Source organism: Dryas octopetala, chromosome 1 (genome assembly GCF_963921425.1).
Source record: "Dryas octopetala chromosome 1, drDryOcto1.1, whole genome shotgun sequence".
NCBI lineage: Eukaryota > Viridiplantae > Streptophyta > Magnoliopsida > Rosales > Rosaceae > Dryas > Dryas octopetala.
In genome coordinates this window covers 19,175,985-19,200,681 of record NC_141366.1, presented here as the reverse complement: position 1 = coordinate 19,200,681, position 24,697 = coordinate 19,175,985, and the positions used below count along the sequence as shown (strand labels likewise).

Genomic DNA, 24,697 nt, shown 5'->3' with positions numbered 1-24,697 from the left:
GGTCGGTGTTCAGCCTGTGGGTGATCACGTCAGACGATATGCCTGGCATGTCATCGTAAGACCAGGCGAACACCTCCGCATTGGCACGGAGGAAGTCGATTATGGCAGAACGCTGCTCGGGACTGACCTGAGTCCCCACTCGGACGAGCCGATCCGGGGTATCGTCCGAGATCGGCACTTCCTCCCAGGCCTCGGCGGGAAGGGGCCGAGATTCTGGGTTCGGCTCGGAAGTGAAGTCGAATGTTTCCGCCCTCGGCCACCTGCCCGAATCGACCGGACATGGAGGACTCGGCATGGAGACCCGAGCTGAGCTGGCGGAGGAAGTGCTGAGTAGTGATGATATGGAGGTCAAAGTCTGACCACTGAAAGTCAACTCCAAAGTTGGTTTTGACCAGCCACGTGTCGAGCCCTGACTGGCTGTTTGGATCGGTGTGGGTTTTCCCACAAACACCTCGTTTTTGGATGCCGAAAGGAGACGTCAAAGCGGTGCAAATTCAGACGATGTGGTAAGTTTTATTTTATGAATGTATATATTTAATTGAATGTTGTATGTTTATTCCATTGTTAATACTTGATAATTTATTCATGTGCCATAATTTTTATAGTTTGCGGATGCACTTAAGATATATAAAGACAAGAACAATGGAAAAAAGTTTAGCATGCTTCACGTTTGGAAGGATTTAAAAGAATGCGAGCACTCAACTGCAAATTCAACTGTGCGGGTCAGAGATCAAGACGTACCGACCGATTACACATTGGATGATCAAGATCAGACTTGCCTTGATACAAATGATGACCCACCATCATGGCAACCGGTAGGCCCATCACGCTCAAGGCCACTAGGAAGAAATAAAGCAAAGCGGGCCAAAGCAGCTGATCCTCACCAAATTCATATGTTGGAGGCAATTGACGAATATAATGATAGGTCACGTGTAGCTGAGGAAATGAGACATGACAGAGAAAGGGCGAGGCAAGAAAGAGAAGTGGCAAGAGACATGGCATGGGAAGTAAGAGAAAGGTCGAAGGAAGCAAAAGAAAAAGCGAGGGAAGCAAGAGAATAGGTGAAGCTTGAAAGGGTGATAAAATGGGAGGAAGGTTAGATTATGGACAAAGACTTGACAAACATGGGCTAAGCAAGCTCACTATCGTGGGCACTATCATAGACCTACCGTTATTTTGGAAGCAGTTGCCTCATACGACACGTGGATTTGGCATGCAAACTTTGGATTTCCAGGTTTTAACAATGACATTACTGTGTTGGACTGCTCACACCTTTTTGATTGAGAGATATCTAGAAGAGCCCACAGGGTGAAATACATTGTCAATGATGTGGAATTCAAAATCCCACACTATCTTACTGACGGGATCCACCCCAAGTGGGCGACTCTAATTTCATCAATACGCAATTCAGTTTCGGAACCTCACAGGTTGTTTGCGAGGAAACAAGAGGGCTTCCGTAAGGATGTGGAGAGGGCGTTTGAGATTTTAAAAGCCCGATGATAGATTATCAAACGACACGCTCGTTATTGAGATATGGATGATATGAGTTATATCATTAAAACGTGCATAATATTGCACAATATGATTGTCGATAATGAGCGACAGCAAGATGATCCAGCCTGGCAGGAGTTTAACGTGGAAGAGGCGATTAGAAGAGCAGAATAAGAGTATGACGGCGTGGAACCAAGCATACAAGGTTGGCCTCCATCATCTTTACCTGAGGAGAATGTATGTCGCAATTTGATTAAGAATAGGCGTGTGAATGAACACTTGAAAAAAAATTTGATTGAGCACGTATGGATCCAAGCGGGAGGCGCACCACATGATTGAGGGGCCAATGTTGTTTAGATCATGTGTTTGTGGTTTAGTTTATGTGCTTGTATTGTGAAATGAAATAAATTGTATTGTGTTTAACGTTTTTAATATTAATATAGGTGTCATTTTGAAGAGCTAATTAAATTATTAATAATGATATAATATTCTTAATCATAAAATATTTTAAATATTTAATTAAATGATACTTAATCAATTTTAAGATTAAGTAAATGAGTTAAATATTAATATTCCTATATTTGGGCATCAACACCATTATGTTAATGATCTCCAAAATCTATATTTTTACACTTTTTGATTCCCAAAATTGATTTGGGTATTAGGTATTTGCGGATCCCATTGTAGAAGGCCTTAGCTTCCCAAATAGCTCCTTCACACACCTTCCACCACATTCCCTATACGAGGCAAACATTCTAAAGCATGTAGCCTAATTAACCAAGGAAACATCTTCGACATAACTAGTTCCCTACTCTATCAACAAGAAGCCACCTCACATAGTCATCGATTCCACATATAGCACAGAATACATGCCATGCCATGCACAATATTACACTGATCATTACGAATTTAACAGTACTTTCCCTCGTTTGTTCCCTCTCTCACACACACAACCTGGCATATATAAGCTTGAACTTGTTTCCAACTTTCCATTGCCAAAGGCACTTGGTAATTGGTATATAGTTGTCCAATAATTCCTCAGCATATTCCCTCTCTCTCTCTCTCTCTCTCTCTCTCTCTCTCTCTCTCTCATACACAAAACACACAAATTTAATTATACAGAGACCAAGCATGTGCCCATACAGCTCATACCTTATAGTAATAGGGCCAATGACCCCTTAATCGTTTCAGCTGTTCCACTTCAATTTAGGTCCTACATTGGGACCCTCCAATAATCCCTTCTCTAATCTCTGCATGACTTCCAGCAGGGTATGGCACAGCACAGGCCCCACATAACATTTAGTGCCTACATTGTTAGGACATGGATGGTTGGACATTACCAATATTGTTAAATGCCTCATGTGAGTATGTGACCAAGGAATATTATCCATATAAACAGGACAAATGGGCCTTTATTAACTTCCTGCTTTCAAATAAACTATACAAGCAATGGCCCTAACATGATTGGATTCAAACCCAAAAATTAATATCACCTTCCACTTTTTAATTTGGGCATAGAACATGTGGCCTTGTCTTGTGGTCCATGTTCCTCAAATAACCTATGCTTTTTTTCAGGAAAAAATAATTGAATGGGTTACCATGTTTTGTGGAAACTTATTTCAGGGAACAATTCACTCATGGTGGAACATGGAATATATATCTGAAATTCACACCAATTCTTGATTAAACAGGGACAATATTTAGACTAAACCTTCTTTCCTTTTTCTAGAGGAAATGTTCAGATTTTCAAGCTTCTCAAAGGACATTTTGGCCCATAAAACTCCAATAATAATCTAAACTTAATCGGCCAAAAATAAAAGCTTAAACAGCAAACAAGGAGAGAGTGAACGCAAATTTTAGAAAAATTTTGAGAATAACCCAACGAAGCAAAAACGTTCGACAAAAAATATGCTTTTTTAGCATAAGACAAAATTCCAGAAAAAAAAATAATGAAATTGAAAATTCTCAAAAGAGGCAGTCAAATTAATGATGGATAATTGCTTAAGTTACTATACACAATTCGCACTTTAAGTCTAGAGCTTCATCTATCTGTTCAAAATTTGGAGAAAGGTCATGGCCACATAATTACACCCAAGATTACCACCACAATAATGATACTCATGTCTAAACTCCAATCAAAGCTCAATCATTTAGCTCATTATTAATCTATTCTCCAACCACATTGTCATGTTATCTAATTGGTCAAGATAATACAATAATAATTAAGAAAATGGGACCAGTAAATGATTCCCGGATTACATTTGCAAAATCTCAGATGCATGCAACTCCAAGTACTTACTACAACAAGCTAACCCGCATGGCCAGCAATAAAAAGTAGCATGCAATGCAATGAGTTGTAAATTAAAGTATCCTAAATTATTACTCTCATAAATATTAACAATTTTTTTTGTTATATCGAAGGAAATCAAATCCTATATCTAGCCTAATCCTAAATTTTTACACTCATAAATATTAACATTTGAGTTTCTTTTTAAGTATTTGGATATTATAAATAAGCATTGTATCGGATTAGCAAATGAGTCCTAGAGATTTTGTCGCCATCCAAATACAACAAATAAATAAACTAGTTGGACCTTTTTACAAAGATACAACAGTATGTAGCTATGGGTATACCGTATACTAATATTTATTTCTATAATGTTTAAAATGTTTTAAGTTCAAATCTCCTTTCTAATTTTTTTTTTTTTAAATATCATTACAAAAACGTCTCTTATCTTTTCAATTAAACTTTTCACCGAAACAAGGTCTTACAATATGTTTGGTAGGCCTTCACCAAATTATGAATTCACAAATTTAGATTATCTTATGCAGCCTTCATTTTCAGCAGGCCCTTCCTTGATTAAGAAAGACCAAAAGACAACGTCCAGTTTATTTAACCCAACTCGATCAATTTGCTAGCTATACAATATGCCTAAAAAAGATCTCGAAATTAGGAGTCTCCGGTAAATGTGATAGACAGCTTTTTTATTTTTACTTTAATATCATCAATATGGCATAATATATGATTGTCAGTTACACTCATTAAATTTCTTCACTAATTTCTCATTATTTAAATATAATTTTATTTTAAATCTTATTTATTTTTAATAAATAAGATACCAACATATACACCAATAAATTATTTAATAAATAAATTTGATAGATCTAATTAATATTATTGTTAAATGCTTCCAAATGCTCCTATGCTGCATCCACACGTACGTGGTAGACCACTATAATGATAACAACTTATGAAAGCTCAATGAAGCATATTGGGGGGTGGCTTGGCTACTCACACAAGTAATCTGGTAATAATGAATATTTATATACTCACCAAATCCTCCATCCAAATGACATCATTTTATGGGCATTGAATATTTAAGCTGGAGTTGATTTTGTTGTGGCATTTACTTCTTTTTTCTTTTTCTTTTTCCTTTTTTCATTTTTCTTTATTTTCCCTTCATTATTAGGTTTTTTTTTGCTGCTGCACGTAACCAATGCAAAATAAACGACACCTTGTCGTGCAAGAGATGTTTAAAGCCAATCAAAACCAAGTGCTTCTCTGTGTGTGTCAATCTTAATTAAGTAATGAAGTTTGTGGGCCAGTAAATAAAGTAAGTGGTTTCCTACAAAATATATGTAAGCATTTTGCACTTCTATTGATTAGCACGTTGCATTAAATAAAATAGAAGTTCGGTTTGATGATTGAGACGATAATATTAGTAGTTACCCAATAAGTGTAATTATAAGGTCCATGAATTATTATGCACCTTAATCACATGATTTTATATTTCATTGAGATATATATGGATAAGTTACGTCTCTTTGAAGATAGGGATGAAATCCCTGGCCAAAAGAAGAAGATATGGATGAAATAGTTATAATCTGATGGTGCTTGCACCTTAAGATTGGTTTGGTGCCTCAAGTAAGAGGTGCCCAATACCGTCAGAGTATTTGAGCGTTTCAGATAAGATAAGTGAGCATTTAGTTTCATCAAAGTGAAGGATTCAAGTGCCAAAAAAAAAAAAATGAAGGATTTAAGAGGGAGTAGTTTGGTATTTTAAGGCTTAAAATTGTTGGAGTTAAAACCTCTTTTCAGAAATCTCAAAAAAATAAAAATTGTTTTTAGGTGATCATTCACATAGACAAACCGTGCATGATTTATGCTACGGATAACCTATATTTGGTGGTATTATAACATGTTGGATTTAAATCATCAAATCTAGAATAAATTAATAATTCGTAAATAAATTTAATATGTTATAAACTGTTATGTAAAACAATGAATTACCAATGTAAGAATCTTTTCAACAAAAAAAGTCATTTTTCAAAAAATTCCAAAAATGGGTCATTTGCCTAATGACTCTATGCAATGGGGAAATTTTTTAAAGAAAGAAATCATAAAGCACCAATCATACTTTAGTTAATCCATGGATCATTAAAAATGAAGTGTTCTATAAATACTTTTTCTTACACAAGACATTAATCGGTTCCTGTTGTATATTATCAAGTCCCATTAAAACTATGGTTGAAAGCTTTGAAACCAAACCACCAACAACTATGTCATACTAGGTTTCAGAACCAGCCATCTATCCATGTTCTATTGATCTTCAGTTTGATACCTTTGCAGTTTGCACCACCTCCTTAACATGATGTGCTTCAAAGGTACTTTATAAGTGCCCTATTTCCCCAAAAAATAAGTTCCTTTTCAATGTCTCCACGCTGTGAAACTTTTCCTTAGGTCCTTGATTTTTTATCCCAACTTTGCCCTTACATCCAATCATCCATATCCCTTTGTTTGTTTCCTGAGAAAATATATGCAACATGCAGTGTTTTCTGTTAATTAACAACGGAGAGAATAAAAGACAAGCGTGTTAATGACGATGTTACAGTTTGATTAAACAGCTGCTTACAGACTGGCGTATCTGATAAAGTGATAATATGAGATAAACATTCTACTTTAGGCTTTAGCATAATGCTAAAGCTAACTAATTACTAAATAACTACTAAGCACAACAGAGTCAAAGACTTTGGGGGGTAAAACACAGTGGGCAATTTCGTCATTTGCATTGTCAAAATTCTGAAAAGACTTGGGAGGGACCAAAATAAGCATATACACACCGAGACCTTCGCCGAGGTCCATTCTGCTCATCACCATGTGACCCCTGAAACCCAGCTCAGCCTCTCTGATCTCTGTCTGCAACTGTACCACCATTTTTCTTTAATTATTATAATTAGTTTAGTATTCTATTCCAAATTCATTAATTAAACAAATTTTGATCCAAAGATTTGAACTTTTCCTCTTATTTCTTTATTTTTCGGGTAGCAAAAACGAAACGCCAACAAACCCACATCATCATCATCATCTTCCATATCACTGTTCCTTCGTTTCCACTTCATCACAGACCAAGAACCGAAAGCCCTCCCACAACCACTAAAACCCTTCTCGTCCTTTTCCCAAATCTCATCCAAATCTCTATCTTTTTTTTCTGGGTTTTTAAATGAGAAGATGTTGGACCAGAAGATCAAGAGAACGCCACAGAACAGAGGGTTCTATGTGAGAATGAAGCTCTTACCCAACAGCAGCAGACAAGGAATTAGACTACCCCAAGAAAAAAAGAGCTTCTTTTACAGATATTGCAAATGGGTTCTCTGGCTCTCTCTCTCCCTCTACTTCTTCAGCTCCTTCCTCATCAGCCATCACCCCAATAACAACAACAAACCCACCACCACCTCTCTCTCCAAAACCCATGTCTCCAAATCAACATTGGCCTCTCGTGCCCTCTTCGAATCCACCACCACCACCAATAGCTCCATCCTTGACAAAAATCAAGGTCTATACTCCAATCCCTCCAATGCACAAATCCCATATTTTCATTTTCCATTTCTCTTCGTAAATTGACCAATTTTAATCCATGCCCATTTTTTTTACAGGCTTATTATTCAATGGGTTGAAGATTTACGTGTACGATTTGCCAACGAAATACAACACGGAGTGGCTCGCGAACGAGCGGTGCAGCACCCACTTGTTCGCCTCTGAGGTCGCCATCCATAGAGCCCTGTTGACCAGCGACGCTTTGACCGCTGACCCTCACTCGGCCGACTTCTTCTTCGTCCCCGTCTACGTGTCCTGCAACTTCAGCACCGTCAATGGCTTCCCCGCCATAGGCCACGCTCGCTCCCTCATCTCCTCCGCCATTACCCACATCCGAACCCAGTACCCGTTTTGGGATCGGACCCAAGGCTCCGACCACGTCTTCGTCGCCTCCCACGACTTCGGTCCTTGCTTCCACACCATGGTAACCAAACAAAAACAAAAAATGAAAACATTTTTCTTGTTTTTCGGTTTTTAAAAGTGTTTCTGTTCTCGATTTTTTCAGGAAAATGTGGCAGTTGAAGATGGTGTACCCGAGTTTTTGAAGAACTCGATCATTTTACAGACTTTTGGTGTGAAAGGAAAGCACCCATGTCAAGACGTTGAGAATGTGGTCATACCACCTTACGTGTCGCCGGAAAGCGTACGGAAGACGCTGGAAAATTATTCTGCGGTCACCGGCCGGCGAGACATCTTCGCGTTCTTCCGGGGGAAGATGGAGGTCCACCCAAAGAATATCAGCGGACGATTCTACAGCAAGTAATAATTAAAACTTAAATCAATTATTAATTGATGATCAACTAATCAATAATCAAACTCTTAATCATTGGGTTGTGAATTTACGGATTTGCCCTTGGTTTTGTTTGTTTAAAGGCGGGTGAGGACGGCGCTGTGGCGGAAGTACAATGGCGACCGGAGGTTTTACTTACAGAGGACTCGGTTTGCCGGTTACCAGTCGGAGATCGTACGGTCGGTGTTTTGTTTGTGTCCTTTGGGGTGGGCCCCGTGGAGTCCGAGACTGGTCGAGTCGGTGGTTTTGGGATGCGTGCCGGTGATCATAGCGGACGGGATTCAGCTGCCCTTCGACGACGCCGTTCCGTGGGCGGAGATATCGCTCACCGTGGCGGAGAGGGATGTGGGCAAATTGGGAAGCATACTCGAACACGTGGCGGCCACCAACCTCAGCGCCATACAAAACAACCTGTGGGGCCAGGGCGTTCGGCGGGCCCTACTGTTCAATGACCGGGTCCAAGAAGGTGACGCCACGTGGCAGGTGCTATCTGCGCTGGCAAAGAAGCTGGCCAGGTCGTATCGGAGCTCGAGGGTTTCCAGCGAATAGGACCTCGACGCGTGGATGGCGGTTAGGGGAATTCGGACAAAAAGAAATAGTCCGCGCCAGCCAATCAGCTGCGTTGCGCTTTCATTTGTATAGCGGAGGACAGCTAGATTTTTCGTATGCGGTGGGACCCAGCGGAGTTAACGCGTGGATTTTCACGGACGTGTGTCTGCTCGCTGACATGGCGAGGCTCCATTGGCTGTGCGGTAATCGTAGTAAATATAATTAATTAATACTCTGTACATTTTGCAAACCAATACTGTATAAAGTCCAATTTTTTACCATTACGTACAAATAAGTCCAATTTTTTACCATTACGTACAAATAAATAAGCCGATTTTTGAAATTTTTTTATCTTAGATCCATGTAGAATTTTGAAATGTATAAAAATATGGGCCAATCATTTTATACTGATATTTTATTTAGTTTTGGGAATGGGGGTGTCTCGTGTATTGTGCAGTGATGGAGCTTTTTATGTAAAATAATTTTGTTGTATTTTATTTTGGCTTTTTTCGGTTGTTTTTAGACAAAACGCCTGGGTATTAATGTATTATACCTAAAAAGTTGAATTGAAAAGGCTGAAAAGCTGAAAGTACTTATGAGAAGGAGGTTTTGAGGAGTTGGAAAAAGGTAAATTATTTTAGAAATATTTAGGGAAGAAAAAAGCCGTGAAGATGATGTGAGAGAGAGGATGGGATGGGACAGACAAGGTTTAATGGAGGCAGCAGAGGTGCCAGCTGAGGGTGTGTCAGAGCTTTGAATGTATAAAAATTTAAGTGATGGGGTGTGGGTGGTGTCAGTGATCACGGATACGGTATCCAAGCAAAGTGAGCCATGCTGGATTGGTTTCTCGATTTGGAAAATCATACTTACTCCAACTTTTTTACTCTTCATTTTTTCTATGCCAAACTTCATACGGTCATACCAACGAAAAAATGAAGGAAAAAAGAATATTTAGAAAATAAGGTCTAAGGTCTAAGCTCAGACAGCTCTCTCTTTACTTGACTTCAACAGTTCAACTTATTACTTATCAAGTTATCAGTGAGTATATGTTATGTTTTATATTTTTATGTACATGTTTGGCATTAGTTTAAGATATAATTTAGAATACTTTACCTAATACGTCAAAATGAAAAACAAACTTAACTCAATTTATTCCGCTCAAAATTTACCTCTTATGACAAAAGTGGTGTTGAGTGCTACGCAATTCTTGCTAAGCACCCGAAAGCTGCAGATGCAACCCAAAAACTGCCTATGCAACTCAAAAATCAGCTCAAATGTAAATGCAGGTAGTATTTATATCTGCTAAGCGCTTGAGAATCTTTTTTTCGCTCACAAACATGCATACGCACGCATATATATGTCATTTATCTTAAAAAAATTTAGGTGTATTTTTAGTGTAGAAATTTTTATTTTTAGTGCTTTGTGAATAATTTATTTTAGGGTTAAATGCAAAAACGATTGACGAACTTTACAATAATTCTTAATTTAGTCCAGTAATTATAAAAAGTGTTAATTTAGTTTACGAATTATTCAAGTTGTACCAAAGTAATAAAAATGTTAATTTTCATTCAAAAAATCAACAGAACTGCTCACATCAAAATGTGATGAACAGATTAAAATGCTTTTAAAAATATGGTCACATGACCAGTTTCTGTCAACTTTTTTGATGAAAATTAACGTTTGTATTGATTTTGTACAATTTTAAGAATTTATAGACCAAATTGACACTTTTATACTTAATGGACCAAATTTAAAATCACTATAAAATTTGTGAATCATTTTTAAATTTAACTCTTTATTCTATAATTTAACTTAGAGATTAATGCCAATTTGATCCCAAAAGTATTATACTGTATCAGTTTAGTCACAGACTTCTAATTTAAAAAATTTAGTCCACATACTGTTTCAATTTCAATTTTGTTAATTGAAGTTGTTTAGTCAATTTTGATTGAAATCAAATGAATATGCATAGGACTGAAAAGCACATAGAGTTACAGTATAATTTAGAATGATCATTCTGTTCTAAAAAATGAGGGCACATGGTCCTATGCAAACTGAACATTTGGACGAAAAATTTGTAAATCAACTGAATAACCTTAATTGACAAAATTAAAAAAATTTGAGAACTAAATTTTTTAAATTAGAAATGTAGAGACTAAACTGATATATTATAAATATAATAGTTTAAGAACAAAATTGTCATTAATTCCTTTAACCTATAATAATGTTAAAGATACATACATTAATTACTAGATATCTATTATCTCTTTAATAAAAGTAAGACCTACTTTGTGTCCACGAAACTTTCCTCATTAAAAAAGTGGTAATGCAACGTAGTTTCTCTAACATTACATACTAACTTTAATTTGAGACGATTACTTAGATAGTCAATTAAAATAGTATAACTAGCTGGGTTATGCTTTGGAATAGCTTTATCCATCAAGATATTGAGACCAGCAAAGACAAATGAAAGAATCCAAAAGTGCAATGATGAGTGATGACAGTGGCAGATATAGTAGGTAGCTAGCTAGAGAGTTATTACACCAACAACCAAGGGGGTTTCAAATCCACGGCCAATTATGAATTACCTTCTACTTCTAATATTCTCTAGAGTTTATATATAGTTTAAGATTTAACTCTATTTAAATTGCTAGAATGGACTTAATGGCCAAAAAAACAAAAAGCGTGAGATGATTATGATCAACATATATTTGTAGTAAATAGGGTATAATGTTTTTGTAAACAATTCTCCTTAGACACAGTTAAAGATATAGAATAAAATATATATGAACTTTATAACGACTATATATATTTATTGGGTACATATATCTCTCGCTATTTGATAGTTAATGAGATTTAATTGTCTAATTTTTTTTTGTAAGAATGATTCTTAAAATTATAAAGTTGCCATCATGAAACAACTTCTAAAAATAATCCCTATAAAAAATCTCTTAAATAAGCTTATGTATGAACTATGAAGGCATAAATAACTCATATCCCTTAAAGAAAATAACCATACATAGCTACTAGCTACAAAGAAAAGGAAAACACTCCTTAATATTAAAAACAAGCTAGACATAACACATAAGTTCATAACAAGCCAACATGCATAAGAAAAAGAAACATACATAATATTTCACAATAGCTAGCAGAAACCATGTAAAATCCTAAGCACACATAATTAAAAAGCAAGCTAGCTATAGCTAACTAACTAATAATAGTCGATATCGTTATTGTAGTTAGAGTACTTGGTTCCACTCCCACCACCATTCTTGTTTGGGTAAACAGACTTTTTGACCTTCAGTTGGGTCTCATACTCAGCGGTATAGCCCTGTCGCTTGTCCACATACTTCTCAGTGCAAGTGTACTTAGCCTCCTCCTTGTAACCCAACTTGCCGGTGCTCTTGTCCACAAACTCTTCAGCCTTGTAACTGTCAGTGAACTTGCTCGAACCTCCTCCATACTCATCCTTGTACGTAGCTCGAACTTTGTTTTCTACTCCTCTGGACTCATTGAGCTGTGAATGTGATCTCTTGGTCGAGGAAGGCACCGTCGCAATGTGCCCAATGTAGCCATAAGCTGGTTCAGGCTGTTTTGACATTGTGTGAGTGTGTGAAAATGTGTGATGAAGATTGGGTTGTTTGGGATGAAATGACTAGAGAGAGAGAGTGGTTATATAGGGCAGCTTGATCTAGCTAGCTACATGGGAATCTTATGCGTGCTTGGGAAGTTGGGGCATTGATGCAGTACTGATGGTGGTGATATGGTGAACAGTAGCTTCATTGCATGCATCGACATGACCACTATCTTCGTCATCCCTCTGTCCATTGTCACATCGTAATATATTGCTAGAAATATCTTTTGGTATCATCACATCGTATTTACGATTTGTTTGTTTATTTTGGTAGATGAAGGGGACAATTGCCTTCAAATAAGGATTCATTTTTGCTTATGATAATGGCATACATACTATTCATCCATAATGGAGTTAATGTTTACCACTATTTTTTTGTAGTAAGCAAAAATGAGCTCTTCAGATAAGTCTAAAACGTGTGGACAGAAATATTAAGGGTTTAAAAATACAAAACTATCTACAAAAATGCTTATATGAATTATACAAAAAATTTAGTTGAAATGTACTAAATTAGTGTTAGACTATGAATGTGAAGGACATGATAATTTTGTTGGGGTTGGGCCCAAAAACGACCCAACTCAACTCGTGCCCACCCTCAGGTATATATTTGTGCAGCAATGCTCTGCTGCCAGACGTATGGGAGGAAGATTTTGCGCGACTGATACATCACAGCCGTTTATGTGCTTTTAATTTAATCTTGTGGCTGGTAATTCATGTAGTGTTAAAATAAAATAAAATAAAAACCCTTTTTTCTCTCTCTTGCCCACTCTCTCTCCTGCCCAGCTGCCCTATCTGATCTGTCTTTTGCTATTCCCCCAAAATTCCAGCAGTTTTCTCCTGCCTTTTCCCTCTCTCCCTTTCGCGTTCGTAAAAACCTACAATACCTAGAATATTTTAGTCATGGCTACCAAATAGCATTCTCTCCATTCAAATCCAAAAATTAAAAAGCATACCCGGCGCCAATTTAAGGTATTAACAGCAGAAACTAATATGTGTGTTGAGAGAGTGGAGAGGGCAGAAGCTAACATTGATTGAAGGAGGAAGAGATTTTCAATTTTTGGATTCGAATGGAGAGAATGCTATTTGGTAGCCATGGCTAAAATATTCTGGGTATTGTGGGTTTTTGACGAATGCAAGAGGGAGAGAGGGAAAAGGCGGGAGAAAACTGCTGAAATTTTGGGGGAATAGCAAAAGACAGATCAGATAGGGTAGCTGGGCAAGAGAGAGAGTGGGCAAGAGAGAGAAAAAAGGGTTTTTATTTTATTTTATTTTATTTTATTTTAACACTACATGAATTACCAGCCACAAGATTCAATTAAAAGCAAATGAACGGCTGGGATGTATCAGTCGCGCAAAATCTTCCTCCATACGTCTCGCAGCAGAGCATTGCTGTATATGTGTGAACTAATTTGGTAAATAAGTTTGACCACTCAAACAATATCATTATTTATTTTAAAAACTAAATTTGAAAAGCTAAAAAGCAGGAATGACTTGTTAGAGAAATTTGTCAGGAGCTTGAAAAAGTGAAATTATTTCAGAAAAGAAATAGGTGAGCGTGTGTTTTAGCTTCTGAAGAAGGCCTAGAGGCCCTAGATAGATATATGCATGAAAATATGATATGCAATTATGAGATGACGTTGCCCTGTTGGTGAGATCTGTCACTCAGTGGTCACGGATATGGCATCTAATACAAGTAAAGAGAACCATGCTGGGTAGGGTTTGGTATATGGAAGGCCCAAAGGCCCAAGACGAAGGGAACTAAAGCAACTATCTTCAGGGGCCTATCAAATGGGTAAGGCCTGAGCAAAGATTAAGGCCCAAACTAGTCAAATCCTCTCGGCCACTTGATTCTTGAGCCTGCAAGTCCAGTTCTTCACTATGTAATATTCAGTGCTGTGTTTGTGACAATTATTGATTTGATCAGCATCAAAACTCATTTTCAATTGGTGAATTTATTTTGCAATTTGATGTCAATCAGGTGGTTATGTAGTCCTAATAGCTTCATCTACTTTTCCGGGATTTGTTTTAATGTCCACATCAACTATGTTCAATAAAATTAACATACTAATTTCGTTTACCAAGTGAAAACTTGTAGTTCAACTTATTAAAAGCATTTATTCTGTACTTCAGATTCCAAGCTCTAATTCCATATCACTCAATGTTTGATTAACAAAATTGTTTAATAAATTTTATTCACTAAATAATGTGTTTTTGACAATATCATCCATGTCTAAACACATATGGTTCATTATATCCTCATAATGGGTGATTTGACACCAAATTAACCCCGGAACTATATGGCTCTTGATTTAGTGCTCAAAATATGTACAGATTGTGGAAGACCAAAAAGTGATTTTACTGATCATAGGTGCTTTGATACAGTAAACAAAATAATGATACAATTATTTCATCCAATCAAGCCAAACACATCAAAGTCTATTTAATATCCCATTTATTAGTATACTGTTTATTCACAGGTTATGCTAAAATGATAAGACTTTTTGCTTTATGAAAAAATCTTCTGCCCTCCTTTGTTTACTTCGTCATCTTTTGTTTTGTCCATTTTTCTGTCCTTAGTACTGAACTTTAGGTAAGATGGCGTAATGAGATCCTCTTCTCTATGTAGATACTAACCATTTAAGAGAGTTGCTATCTATTTCAATCAAGGACCATCAAACCCTATGAAAACAAAGTTTTTGGTTACGCACATGCAACTGTCTGTTACTGATTTAAGTTAAGTAGTACACCCTATTATAATGAGATTGACATGTATTTACAAATTAGAAGCAATCCACGTATTTTTAAAGAAAACTCCAATTTGAACATTGTGGCTCAATAATAATTCATTTATGAGCAACTAAAATCCAAATATTAAAGTCGGTACCTTATTAAAAGCAGAATCCTTCATTAAAGCATATGCACTAAAAGATAAATTACATTGATACAAAAAAAAAAGCAATAAGATAATTGCACACTGCAAATACAATAATCCTGAGGGCTTGGACGCTCAACTACTCTTGCACCTATTTTTAGCAAGTGGGATCCATCACAAGGCCCCCCTCCAAACTCCAAACCAACGGTTGATAACTGAAATGAGAAATACTTTTGTAATATTTATAGTATAGTCTAGTTCATAATATGACGTACCAAAAAAACCAAACCCTAACAATCTAACACTCAGGTGTGAGTGTATGGTCTCTCTTGGAGTCATGGCAATAGTCGTAGACCAAGTAGTTCCTCTGCACCCACTCCATGGCCGAGGACTGCTGCTGACTCAGACCGCTTGCGCTGGTGGGCGAGACGGAGGATGGGAGGCACGAGGAGGTGGACCCACCGGCGGTGCACCCATCTAGTTTGAAATTGTGGTACCTACCAATAAATGGTTGGTGCTTGTAGTCGGCTTTGTATTTTCCATCCTCTGTGGCCCAAGATGAAGCATCCCATATGGATCCATAAACCCACATCGGTCGCAATGGAAATGTGGCATCACTCTTTCTTTGATACCTTCTTATAGGTACATCATCCACTAGGAATCTGTAGATTAATTACATCATATATAAGTCATCAACAGACATCAATGCTAGCTTAATTTAAATGCATATCTCAAGTTCTCAACTCATCACAACTTTCAATAACGCAATACAACTTAATTATAAAGATACCAATTATAAGTGATGTTAAATGTACTATATTTACTAATTAAATTATTGATCACAGCTCTTACAGTTACAGACCTGATTTTCATTTGCATAAATAAGTTAAACGTGAATTTCACTATTGTGAGAGAAAAGATCAATAATGTTATCAATAAATATGGAGAAGATAATTTTCTTTTAAAGAATAAAATAATAGTTTTAAAGTAAGCGTAGTAATTTTAAGATAATTTAAATTGATGTGAATAAAAAATTCTTGAAAGAATAAAACAGAAACAGAAAAAGTTGGCATTTTTCCTTTAAGAATCAGTCACAGTTGTCTTTAAGTCTTTTGACACATTAATTCCCCTAAACTATACCACCGAGTACAAGACACTAGACAGTTTGGCTTGATGTTTACCTTACATAGGTACAAACACACATGTGGCATATATGTACAACATAAATTAACACACACAAAGGCACAAGAATTGGTAGCAGCTAGTGCATGCTTTACTCACATGATCTCAGTGGGGTTCCATACTATAGCATAGTTATGAAAGTCCTGTGTTGGATCAAACCAGAGATGAAACCTCATCTCTCTTCCAATGATGGTTCCATCTCCACTCCCTCTAATGTAGACATTGGTTTGCAGAGTATAGGGCTTGTCAAGGGTTGTCCCAAGGAACTCAATATCAATTTCATCATGGTTTCCTGGGTGTTCTTCATTGTTTGAGAGCTATCTCAAACCAACAAAGAGAGTTAGAAAAAACCCAATTCTCATTAACTCCAAGAATTAAATATATAATCTAGTGCATGCAAGCCTTACATAAAATGAAGTGATCACTCCAGCAGTGTAACCAGGTTGTAGCTTGATGGCTGAGCCAAAGTATCCAGAACCATATGGATGAACTGACTTGAACCCACTTCCTGCAGTGTGTCAAAAATGCAGAAAATGGAAAATAATCTATTAATGTGAGATAATAAGATCAAAAGCTTGAAACTTGGGTTGAAGAACACAAATGGGACATGAAGTTAAGCTTGTATGACTGAGTACCTGAGCTACTGTCAAGCCAGATTGTTAAAGAACCCTGGTCTAATTTCTGGTGCTGAGGACCCCATAAGTTTCTAAAACCCTGATCAAACCCTATTGTGCTAATTTTGGAACTTGGGTAGTACCCAGGCGAGGGTGGACCCTGTGCAGTGCTTGAAGAAATCAAAAGGAACAAAATTAAAGAGAGGCGAGGAGCCATGATGAAGATGAAAAAGGGAATGAATGAGAAGGCAATGTAGCAAAAACAGAGTGACTCTGCCTTAGCACAGAGGTGTGGGACAGAGAACTAAAGGTAGGTAGGCATATGAAAGAGTATGGCATTACAGTTGGGTATAAATAGAGGGATCTATAGGTCCCACAGTGCAAAATGTGATAAGTTGGTTGATGAGGGAGTCGCACTTAGAGACAAAAAGTTTACTATTAAGGGATGAATATGAATGAAAATTTGGTTCAACTTGTGGATTGTGCTTTTTCCTTTTTCCTCCTTTTTGTGAGAAAAAGCTTGTTAGTTATGGTTGCTCACTGGGGGAAGCAAAAGTGAAGATAGGGAGGGAGGAAAGAGAGGCATTAACAGTTAGTTTGGTTTCATGACATGACCTTTTATCATGTATGTGACAGAATCACAGACATGGCCAAAGTGGCTTTGGTCTTTGCCTCTTTGGATATGTATGTGCATTCTGGCTAATCCTGACCAATCATGATGGTGTTTGTGGATATGGTATGAAAGTGAAATTGCTGTGGGAAATTATGCATCGCCATGCTTTTGAAATTATGCATTTTTGGGAACATGTAGTGGGCAAGTCATCTTGTACCCAATTACTTTGCCTAATGATAAAATCTTAGTTGATGACTTATGAACACCAAATTCAGTCTTTTACTGTAATGGGGTCTTTTATTTTATTTTTATTTTTTGGATCCAGAACCATCCAAATTGCAATGACTTTTTGGTTCAAAACCCATTTTTTCTGACCATTCAAAAAATATTTACTAGGAATCAAAGATCTGCAGGCCTGCAACACTTGGGAAAGGGTTGTTGTAATTGTATTAAGGCACTAAACAAACCTATTGAGATAGGTCATGTTTTCTGTTCATGTTGTCATGATGTTGATGTGGCCAAACTTTGGTTCAGATCTGGGTTACTGCAATAACTTTTTTGAGCAAGACTAATAATTTTAAAAAGAAAAGTGGTAAACCTGCTCCAAAATTTTACATTTATTTTTTCACTACCATGTCAATAAGATTTATCATGCTTAATTAGGTGAAATTAATTATGTTAAGCTTCCTACTTTGTAGAAAGTTTTAGGTGATCTGATCGCCACTTATACACACAATAGATAAGACTAGAAAAATTCTATAGGTCCAAGTCACTCACTATCTCAAGTTTCTGCAATTTTTGCAAACCCTTCACTATTTTGGACTCTCAGCTCTCTTTCAATTTTTAGTTATACATAGTTTTGTGTGGATCAAATCAATTACATAAATATGCAGTCAAAGACAAACTGTGTAATCCTTAATCATTTATGACTATTTACACTTCTTTTAAATTCATTTTAACATATTGGCCAAAAATAAAGAATAAATTCATTTTAACATTAATTCACTAAGCAGCAAAACAGTCACTTTGTGCAGAACCTACTGTAAATTAATCACATACATAAATAACCAATGTCTTATATATATATATATATGTATGTAATTGGTGTAATTAATGGACTTTTGGCGACTCTGCAGAGTCAAAGTAGCTCACAATCCTGGAGGTAGGTAATGTGAATCAGTATTTGATGAACAACCTTTGCATTTGCTAGAGGTCTTACCAAAGGCCAGCACATGTTTTTTCTTTGACTTGCAATTTGTTTATAACCTTATAAAGGTGGAACATCAACTTTTCCATTTTCTGATTAGATTAAACATCAAATTCTTGGGCTGAATATTAGGTGAAGATAAAGAAACAATGCCACTGGTGACCCACTCTTTTCACCTTAAAGAGGGGTCGTGCCGCCTAGCAAGTCTACTTGGTAGACAACAAAACGTACATCATATATTAGTAGTATTATGTAAGCACCAAGCAAGCAAGTGCATTATTATAATAACCATATTAACCACAGCTTAAGACCGAATTGAACAAGCTCATAGCCTCATAATACAACAAGTGATCGAAAAAACTACTTCTTGTATTGATGGGTAGGGGATTATAGAAAACAACAACAAATGATCGCCTGCTTTGTTGTTAACCCAACATTAACTAACTAGGGTTTATCAAGGACAGGTTCGGCCTCTAGTCCTCAATGGAGCTGCCCCAATAGGGCATCCTCTCACAATGAGGTAGACCCCATAAATTTTAAGTCCCACCTCATTGTGAGAGAATGTTCCATGGCGGTAAACTTTTAATTTGTTGCATACCATGTAATAACCTCTGATTTATATTTATAAGTACATGCTTGGAATTTATCAGTTACAACCTTGATTTGTAACTTAACAAAGTTCATGCATCCAAGCTGTGGGTAGGGTAGGGTAACGTGTTAGGATTAGGATATGTATAGGGTTTGATTCCCTCCTGTAACCAATAAAAAGTTCATGCATGCATTCATATATCTTTATTCTACATATGGTTCACGCAATATTAAGTTGTGTTCCAGAGGATAATACATTATCTTAGCATTATTCTCACATTGGATGGACGAAGATCTAATAAGGCATTAAATATTCATTAAATTTTTTCACTTAATAGCTTAAATTTTTAGGATTGGTTATCACACCATAATTAAGTGCAAATTGCAAATTGCTCTGTTTTGCACTTGTACACATGCATTAGATATTTAGGTGGTGATATTATATACAGGAGACAATTATTGTCATAAAGTATATAACATTTCAATGATTAATAAATTTGGTGACAACAAATTTGAGAGCCATATTTCTCATGTTTAAATCTAGCTTGAGATTAGACAAAAGGGCGTGTTTGATTATTTTGGCCTCAATGGCCTATGCGATTGAATACATGGGTCCATGGATACCGTCCATTGGCCGACAAATTAATCCAGAAGCTCTCATGACGTTTATGACTTATTAAGTGAGCTTAGCAAAGTACACGGTAACAATAAATCAAAACTATATAGCACTCCTAAATAATAATGTTTTTTTTCGTTATTACGTTGGAGAAAATCACTATTGCACTCTTAAATAATAATGTTTTCTACTTTAGACTTAATTAACCTAATATTATTATAACTAATTAATGGTTAAAATGGTTAACCCCCACTTGATCATCTTATATAATACATAAATTCCTTTCGTCACTTTACACACTTATATTAAATGAAATGGCAACTAACCATGCTAATTGAATCGTCATCCAAATCTTTAATTAGTCAATGCCACACTATAAATTTATAATATTAATATTTATTAATATTGTTATTATTATGCTACAAGATTTTAGAAGGATAAACACAAGATAATGAGCTAGCCCAACTAGTCCTATAGATTTCATTGAGATAATATGGATAAGAGGAGCTAGGTGAAAATCTTATACTTTAATTAGTAGGGTAAACTTATGTAACAAAACAATAGCAATATGCATATGCATGTATACGTCCATCAGCCCTACCCTTCCCTCCTCAAGTCAAGTGGCATGCATATATTGAAGTGGGGCAGTGGAAGAGGTATAAACTAATTAAGTTCAAGTAGCTCGTTGTAAGGAAAATAAATAAACTAAGTTCAAGTCGCTCGTTGAAGTGGGGCATTTATATGTAATAATATGTATCCTTGCTCAAACAGATTGGACATACAAGACATATCTTCATGTTAAAAAATCATTGTGTACGTATTTTGAAATAAAATTTATGATAAAATTTAAATTCATGATCTCTTCTATTAGTATATATATATATATATATATATATGGTCCATTGGTCCTTCTCTAGGGCGGACACCTGCACTTTCTTTTTTGCGGACTTACACTATCGAGTGCTTGGTGGGATTGCCGAGCGCTCGCTAGAAATTTTTTTACACAGGGTCCACACTTTTTTTGTGCCACCGTATATTGCTTCAAGTGTGAGATCCCAATGTGGGGCCCACTGTACATTGTATTAATTCAACGATCCAAATCGTCTATTTTTTAAGTCTATATTCAAAAATTATCCTTACAAAAAATTAAGCAAATCTGAAACCCTTAAGCTATCAAATTTTGATCAAATAAATAGACGAACAAAATATTTTTGATAAACATTTGAAATAGTGATCATTTAATCAATGGTCAAATAATTTCCGATTAATCTAATTTTTTATAAACACGATCTTTCAATGGAGACAAAAAAAGTAGACAGTTCTGATTATTGAAATACAATGTGGAGTGAGCTTATGAGGAATCCCACAAATAAGCCTAAATGTGGGATCACACACTTGAGAAGCTTGTATATATATATATATATATATATATATATATATAAGAATATTCTAAAACTAACTGGTTAGCAAGTTAATACAAAGCTAACTATCATATTGGGTCCACTGCACAATGTAATCTCAAAATCCGAACCATTCATTTTTTAGGTCATACTTCAAAAATTATCTCTATAAAAAATCTCTAAAATCGGAAGTCATTTAACAATTTGATTACGATAATAATTATTTATATGTTTTTATCGAAAACAGTGATAGTCTATTTATTTGATCACAATTAGATGACTAAATGATTTCTAATGTAGTTGATTTTTTACAATGATGATTTTTGAAGTATAACCTACAAAATGGATGGTTCGGATTATGAAATTAGTTATGTGGTGGGCCCAAAAGTATGGTTAGTTTTGTATTAACATATTAACTAGTTAATTTTAGAGCACTTATATATATACATATATATATATAACTCTTTGAATGATTGATCTCTAACTGATTGATTATCTTATGCATGTACCTTCTCTTTAATGGAATTGATTATCTTATATTAAATTCACACAGATGAGACTCACATATATAAGTCCCACATTTACTATTTATTTTATTTTATAGAAACACACATATATTCTGCCAATGATGCTAAGTCTATCTATTTGGCTGAAATCAAGCAAATATATAGTACCATGCACATTTTTTTATCACATATGTATTACTTCTCTAATACATATATAAAACCTACTTGTATATATTTGTGAATTCTATCTTTATTAAAGAGGCAAAAGAAAAAACTCTCTCCTCTCCTCACCCTCTTCGTGGGGGAGGGGCGGCCCCTGTGTTTTCACAGACTGCTCCTCCCTTCGTCCCCTCTCCTTTGTTTTTCTTTTCCTTTTTTTGTGTTTTATTTTTTGTCCTTTGGGATTCTCTCCTCCTAATAAGTGAGAGCGTTTTCATCTCTCCTTGCAAGAGTTTCTCCACCTCTCTTTGTGAGAGTTTTTCCGATTTATTGTTTTGTCGGCAGTGCGATTCGGTTTGCTTTGTGTTTTGATGCTTTCAGGTTTTCTCTGGCGCTCATCATAAGGTGTTAGGGAGTTACTATTTTCGTCGGTACCGGTCATATTTCCATTGGTTACTACTGCCTGATTCGTCACTTTGAGCTACTGTCAGCCTCGATTTAGAGATGTTGGTAGGATCTTGAAACCAAACACAACTAGTTCGCTAATTCTACGGTGCCTCCCTAGCTCCGTTTGGTGGCTATAGTATCTGCTCGATGCCGATGTTATGAGATCTTGAAATTTCTGTGTGCTTTTCTGCTCCACTTCTATAGGTTTTTGTTTTCTTGTAAGCCTTTGGGCTCATATTTTGTATTCTCTCTGTTTTTTTGGCTGTTTTAATACAATGATATGATTTACCCTCAACAGACAAAAAAAAGAAAGAATTAAAGAAGCGGTACACATATGATACAAAAAAATGTGGTCTCTATCTCTAATAATATACTCTTATACTGCTCAATTATAGTTAGGAGGGATTAAAATTAATGGAAAAGGATGTGTTACACAAATATTGTATGCTAATGCTAGCACAGCGCCAATCATGGACAGATTCTTTGGATCCCACGTACAATAATGATGTAAACCCGATAAATGAGGTACGGCTTTGTATAAAGCCAAATAAACCCCCCACTAATATAATATTATCATTATGCCATATAGATTAATGTTTAAACCAGGATTTGGTTCAGTTACTTTTTCATCAATTTTATGGTCGATTTAATTTCCTGTCTAATACTTTGCTTTCACGTTATCTTTTCTCAAGATTGTATGAAAACTACCAGTTTAACACATATATATGTATACGACAGACTCCGAATCTATGTACACAACCTCTTGATCTTACATCCTACCTACCCACTATGTCATGCATATTATTATATATATATATATATATATATACATACTTTATGCATTTTATATACACATACATACAAATAGACACAAGTCCGTACACATTGATCAAATTTACCAAGAAAATGTGTTTGAATATTTCAGCATAATATATGCCTTAGATTTTGCAAATAAATTATGGCCGGTAGTCAGACATTTCTGCAAGACGAAATTCTGGCTTTTCTATGGCCTTGGATTAATAAGGACGGCCAAGCATGTGCTGATGTCTAGCTAACACACATGCATATAATCATATATGCATGCATGAGCAATCAATTAAATTAATTAAGACCCAATTTCAACGTACAAAAAACTAGCTAGGGTTATATGTCCTCTTCAATTTTGAATTAATGAACCTTGGGATTTTCTTTTTGGTCAAGGAATACACTATATATATAGAAAAAGAAAATGAATAATAATAATAATAATAATAATAATAATAATAATAATAATAATAATAATAATAATAATAATATACAGCAAGTAAATTAAATCTATCAAACATAGGGAATATTGTCCTACCTACCGACAATATGAATTGCCGGTGCCCTTCAATGCAATTGCAATGTAGACTTGTAGACTTGCATGTAGTAGTAAACCCTAATCTCCAATTCGAACTTGTAGGCCCTTACTTTCCTTCATACATTATGTACTAATTATATATGTGTATAAATAAGCAATATTATACCTTTGATGCCATTCATAATGAAGTGAACCAAATAAAAGTGGGTCGACTGATCATAGATATATTATCAGTTTTGGTTACAGAATAATAAAATATGATTTTGGATAATGCATGGTTGTTTACATATCCCTTTATCACTAGCTATTTAGAAGCATATCAATCATCATGGAGTCAAGTCAGTCCATACATGCCAATTATAAAAAATACTAATTAATAATAGTCCGATCGACTTTGCAATATTATCCTAATTAAGCACGTGTTCATGCATAAGGTTAGCTAGCTTCTACTTGTAGTCATAGCTTCTACGTGTTCATGCATAATCATGCAATATGATAAGAGTTAGAGTAGGAACAAAGGATACAATCCAAGTATAGGAGATGAGAATGGTAAAATGTTTAAATTACAACTATGCGGATAAATTTAGCATGGAAGTCGAGTGTATCGTGTCGGTTTGAAATATTTGTGTTGGGTAAATTTTGCTCAATAATGCATCAAACTAAGAATATATAAAACTATAATTTCAAGGATTTATACGATCAGATCATGAAATAGAAAAAAAAAAAAAAAAGAGTCATTTTATTTATATACCAATTAAACATATTTATGGAGTCGAAATCAAGTTATGCATGTTTGACATTACTAAACATAT

The 24,697-nt window shown here is 35.6% G+C and overlaps 2 protein-coding genes across 2 annotated transcripts; one reads left to right on the top strand and one right to left on the bottom strand.

Annotated features, from left to right (window-relative positions):
* Positions 1-6,444: 6,444 nt before the first annotated feature.
* Positions 6,445-8,994, top strand: FRA8 (Exostosin family protein). Its single transcript, XM_086246334.1, has 4 exons — positions 6,445-7,325; positions 7,426-7,790; positions 7,872-8,125; positions 8,240-8,994. The coding sequence occupies exons 1-4, from the start codon at positions 7,001-7,003 to the stop codon at positions 8,703-8,705; spliced, it is 1,410 nt and encodes a 469-aa protein (XP_086102460.1). The 5' UTR covers positions 6,445-7,000; the 3' UTR covers positions 8,706-8,994.
* A 6,272-nt stretch (positions 8,995-15,266) lies between these two features.
* On the bottom strand, positions 15,267-17,424 carry LOC147298881 (putative xyloglucan endotransglucosylase/hydrolase protein 32). Its single transcript, XM_086250484.1, has 4 exons — positions 17,029-17,424; positions 16,801-16,901; positions 16,493-16,710; positions 15,267-15,873 (listed from the first exon to the last, which is right to left on the bottom strand). Exons 1-4 carry the CDS (start codon positions 17,222-17,224, stop codon positions 15,510-15,512), a joined length of 879 nt encoding a protein of 292 aa, XP_086106610.1. The 5' UTR covers positions 17,225-17,424; the 3' UTR covers positions 15,267-15,509.
* Positions 17,425-24,697: the final 7,273 nt, after the last annotated feature.

Bases quoted from the DNA above. Each gene is read 5' to 3' on its own strand.
- FRA8 (XM_086246334.1), top strand. From the start codon at position 7,001: ATGTTGGACCAGAAGATCAAGAGAACGCCACAGAACAGAGGGTTCTAT. The intron at 7,326-7,425 runs GTCTATACTCCA...TTTTTTTTACAG, and splicing joins CATCCTTGACAAAAATCAAG to GCTTATTATTCAATGGGTTG. The intron at 7,791-7,871 runs GTAACCAAACAA...CGATTTTTTCAG, and splicing joins GTCCTTGCTTCCACACCATG to GAAAATGTGGCAGTTGAAGA.
- LOC147298881 (XM_086250484.1), bottom strand. From the start codon at position 17,224: ATGGCTCCTCGCCTCTCTTTAATTTTGTTCCTTTTGATTTCTTCAAGC. The intron at 16,902-17,028 runs GTACTCAGTCAT...GACACACTGCAG, and splicing joins CTGGCTTGACAGTAGCTCAG to GAAGTGGGTTCAAGTCAGTT. The intron at 16,711-16,800 runs GTAAGGCTTGCA...GGTTTGAGATAG, and splicing joins GAGTGATCACTTCATTTTAT to CTCTCAAACAATGAAGAACA.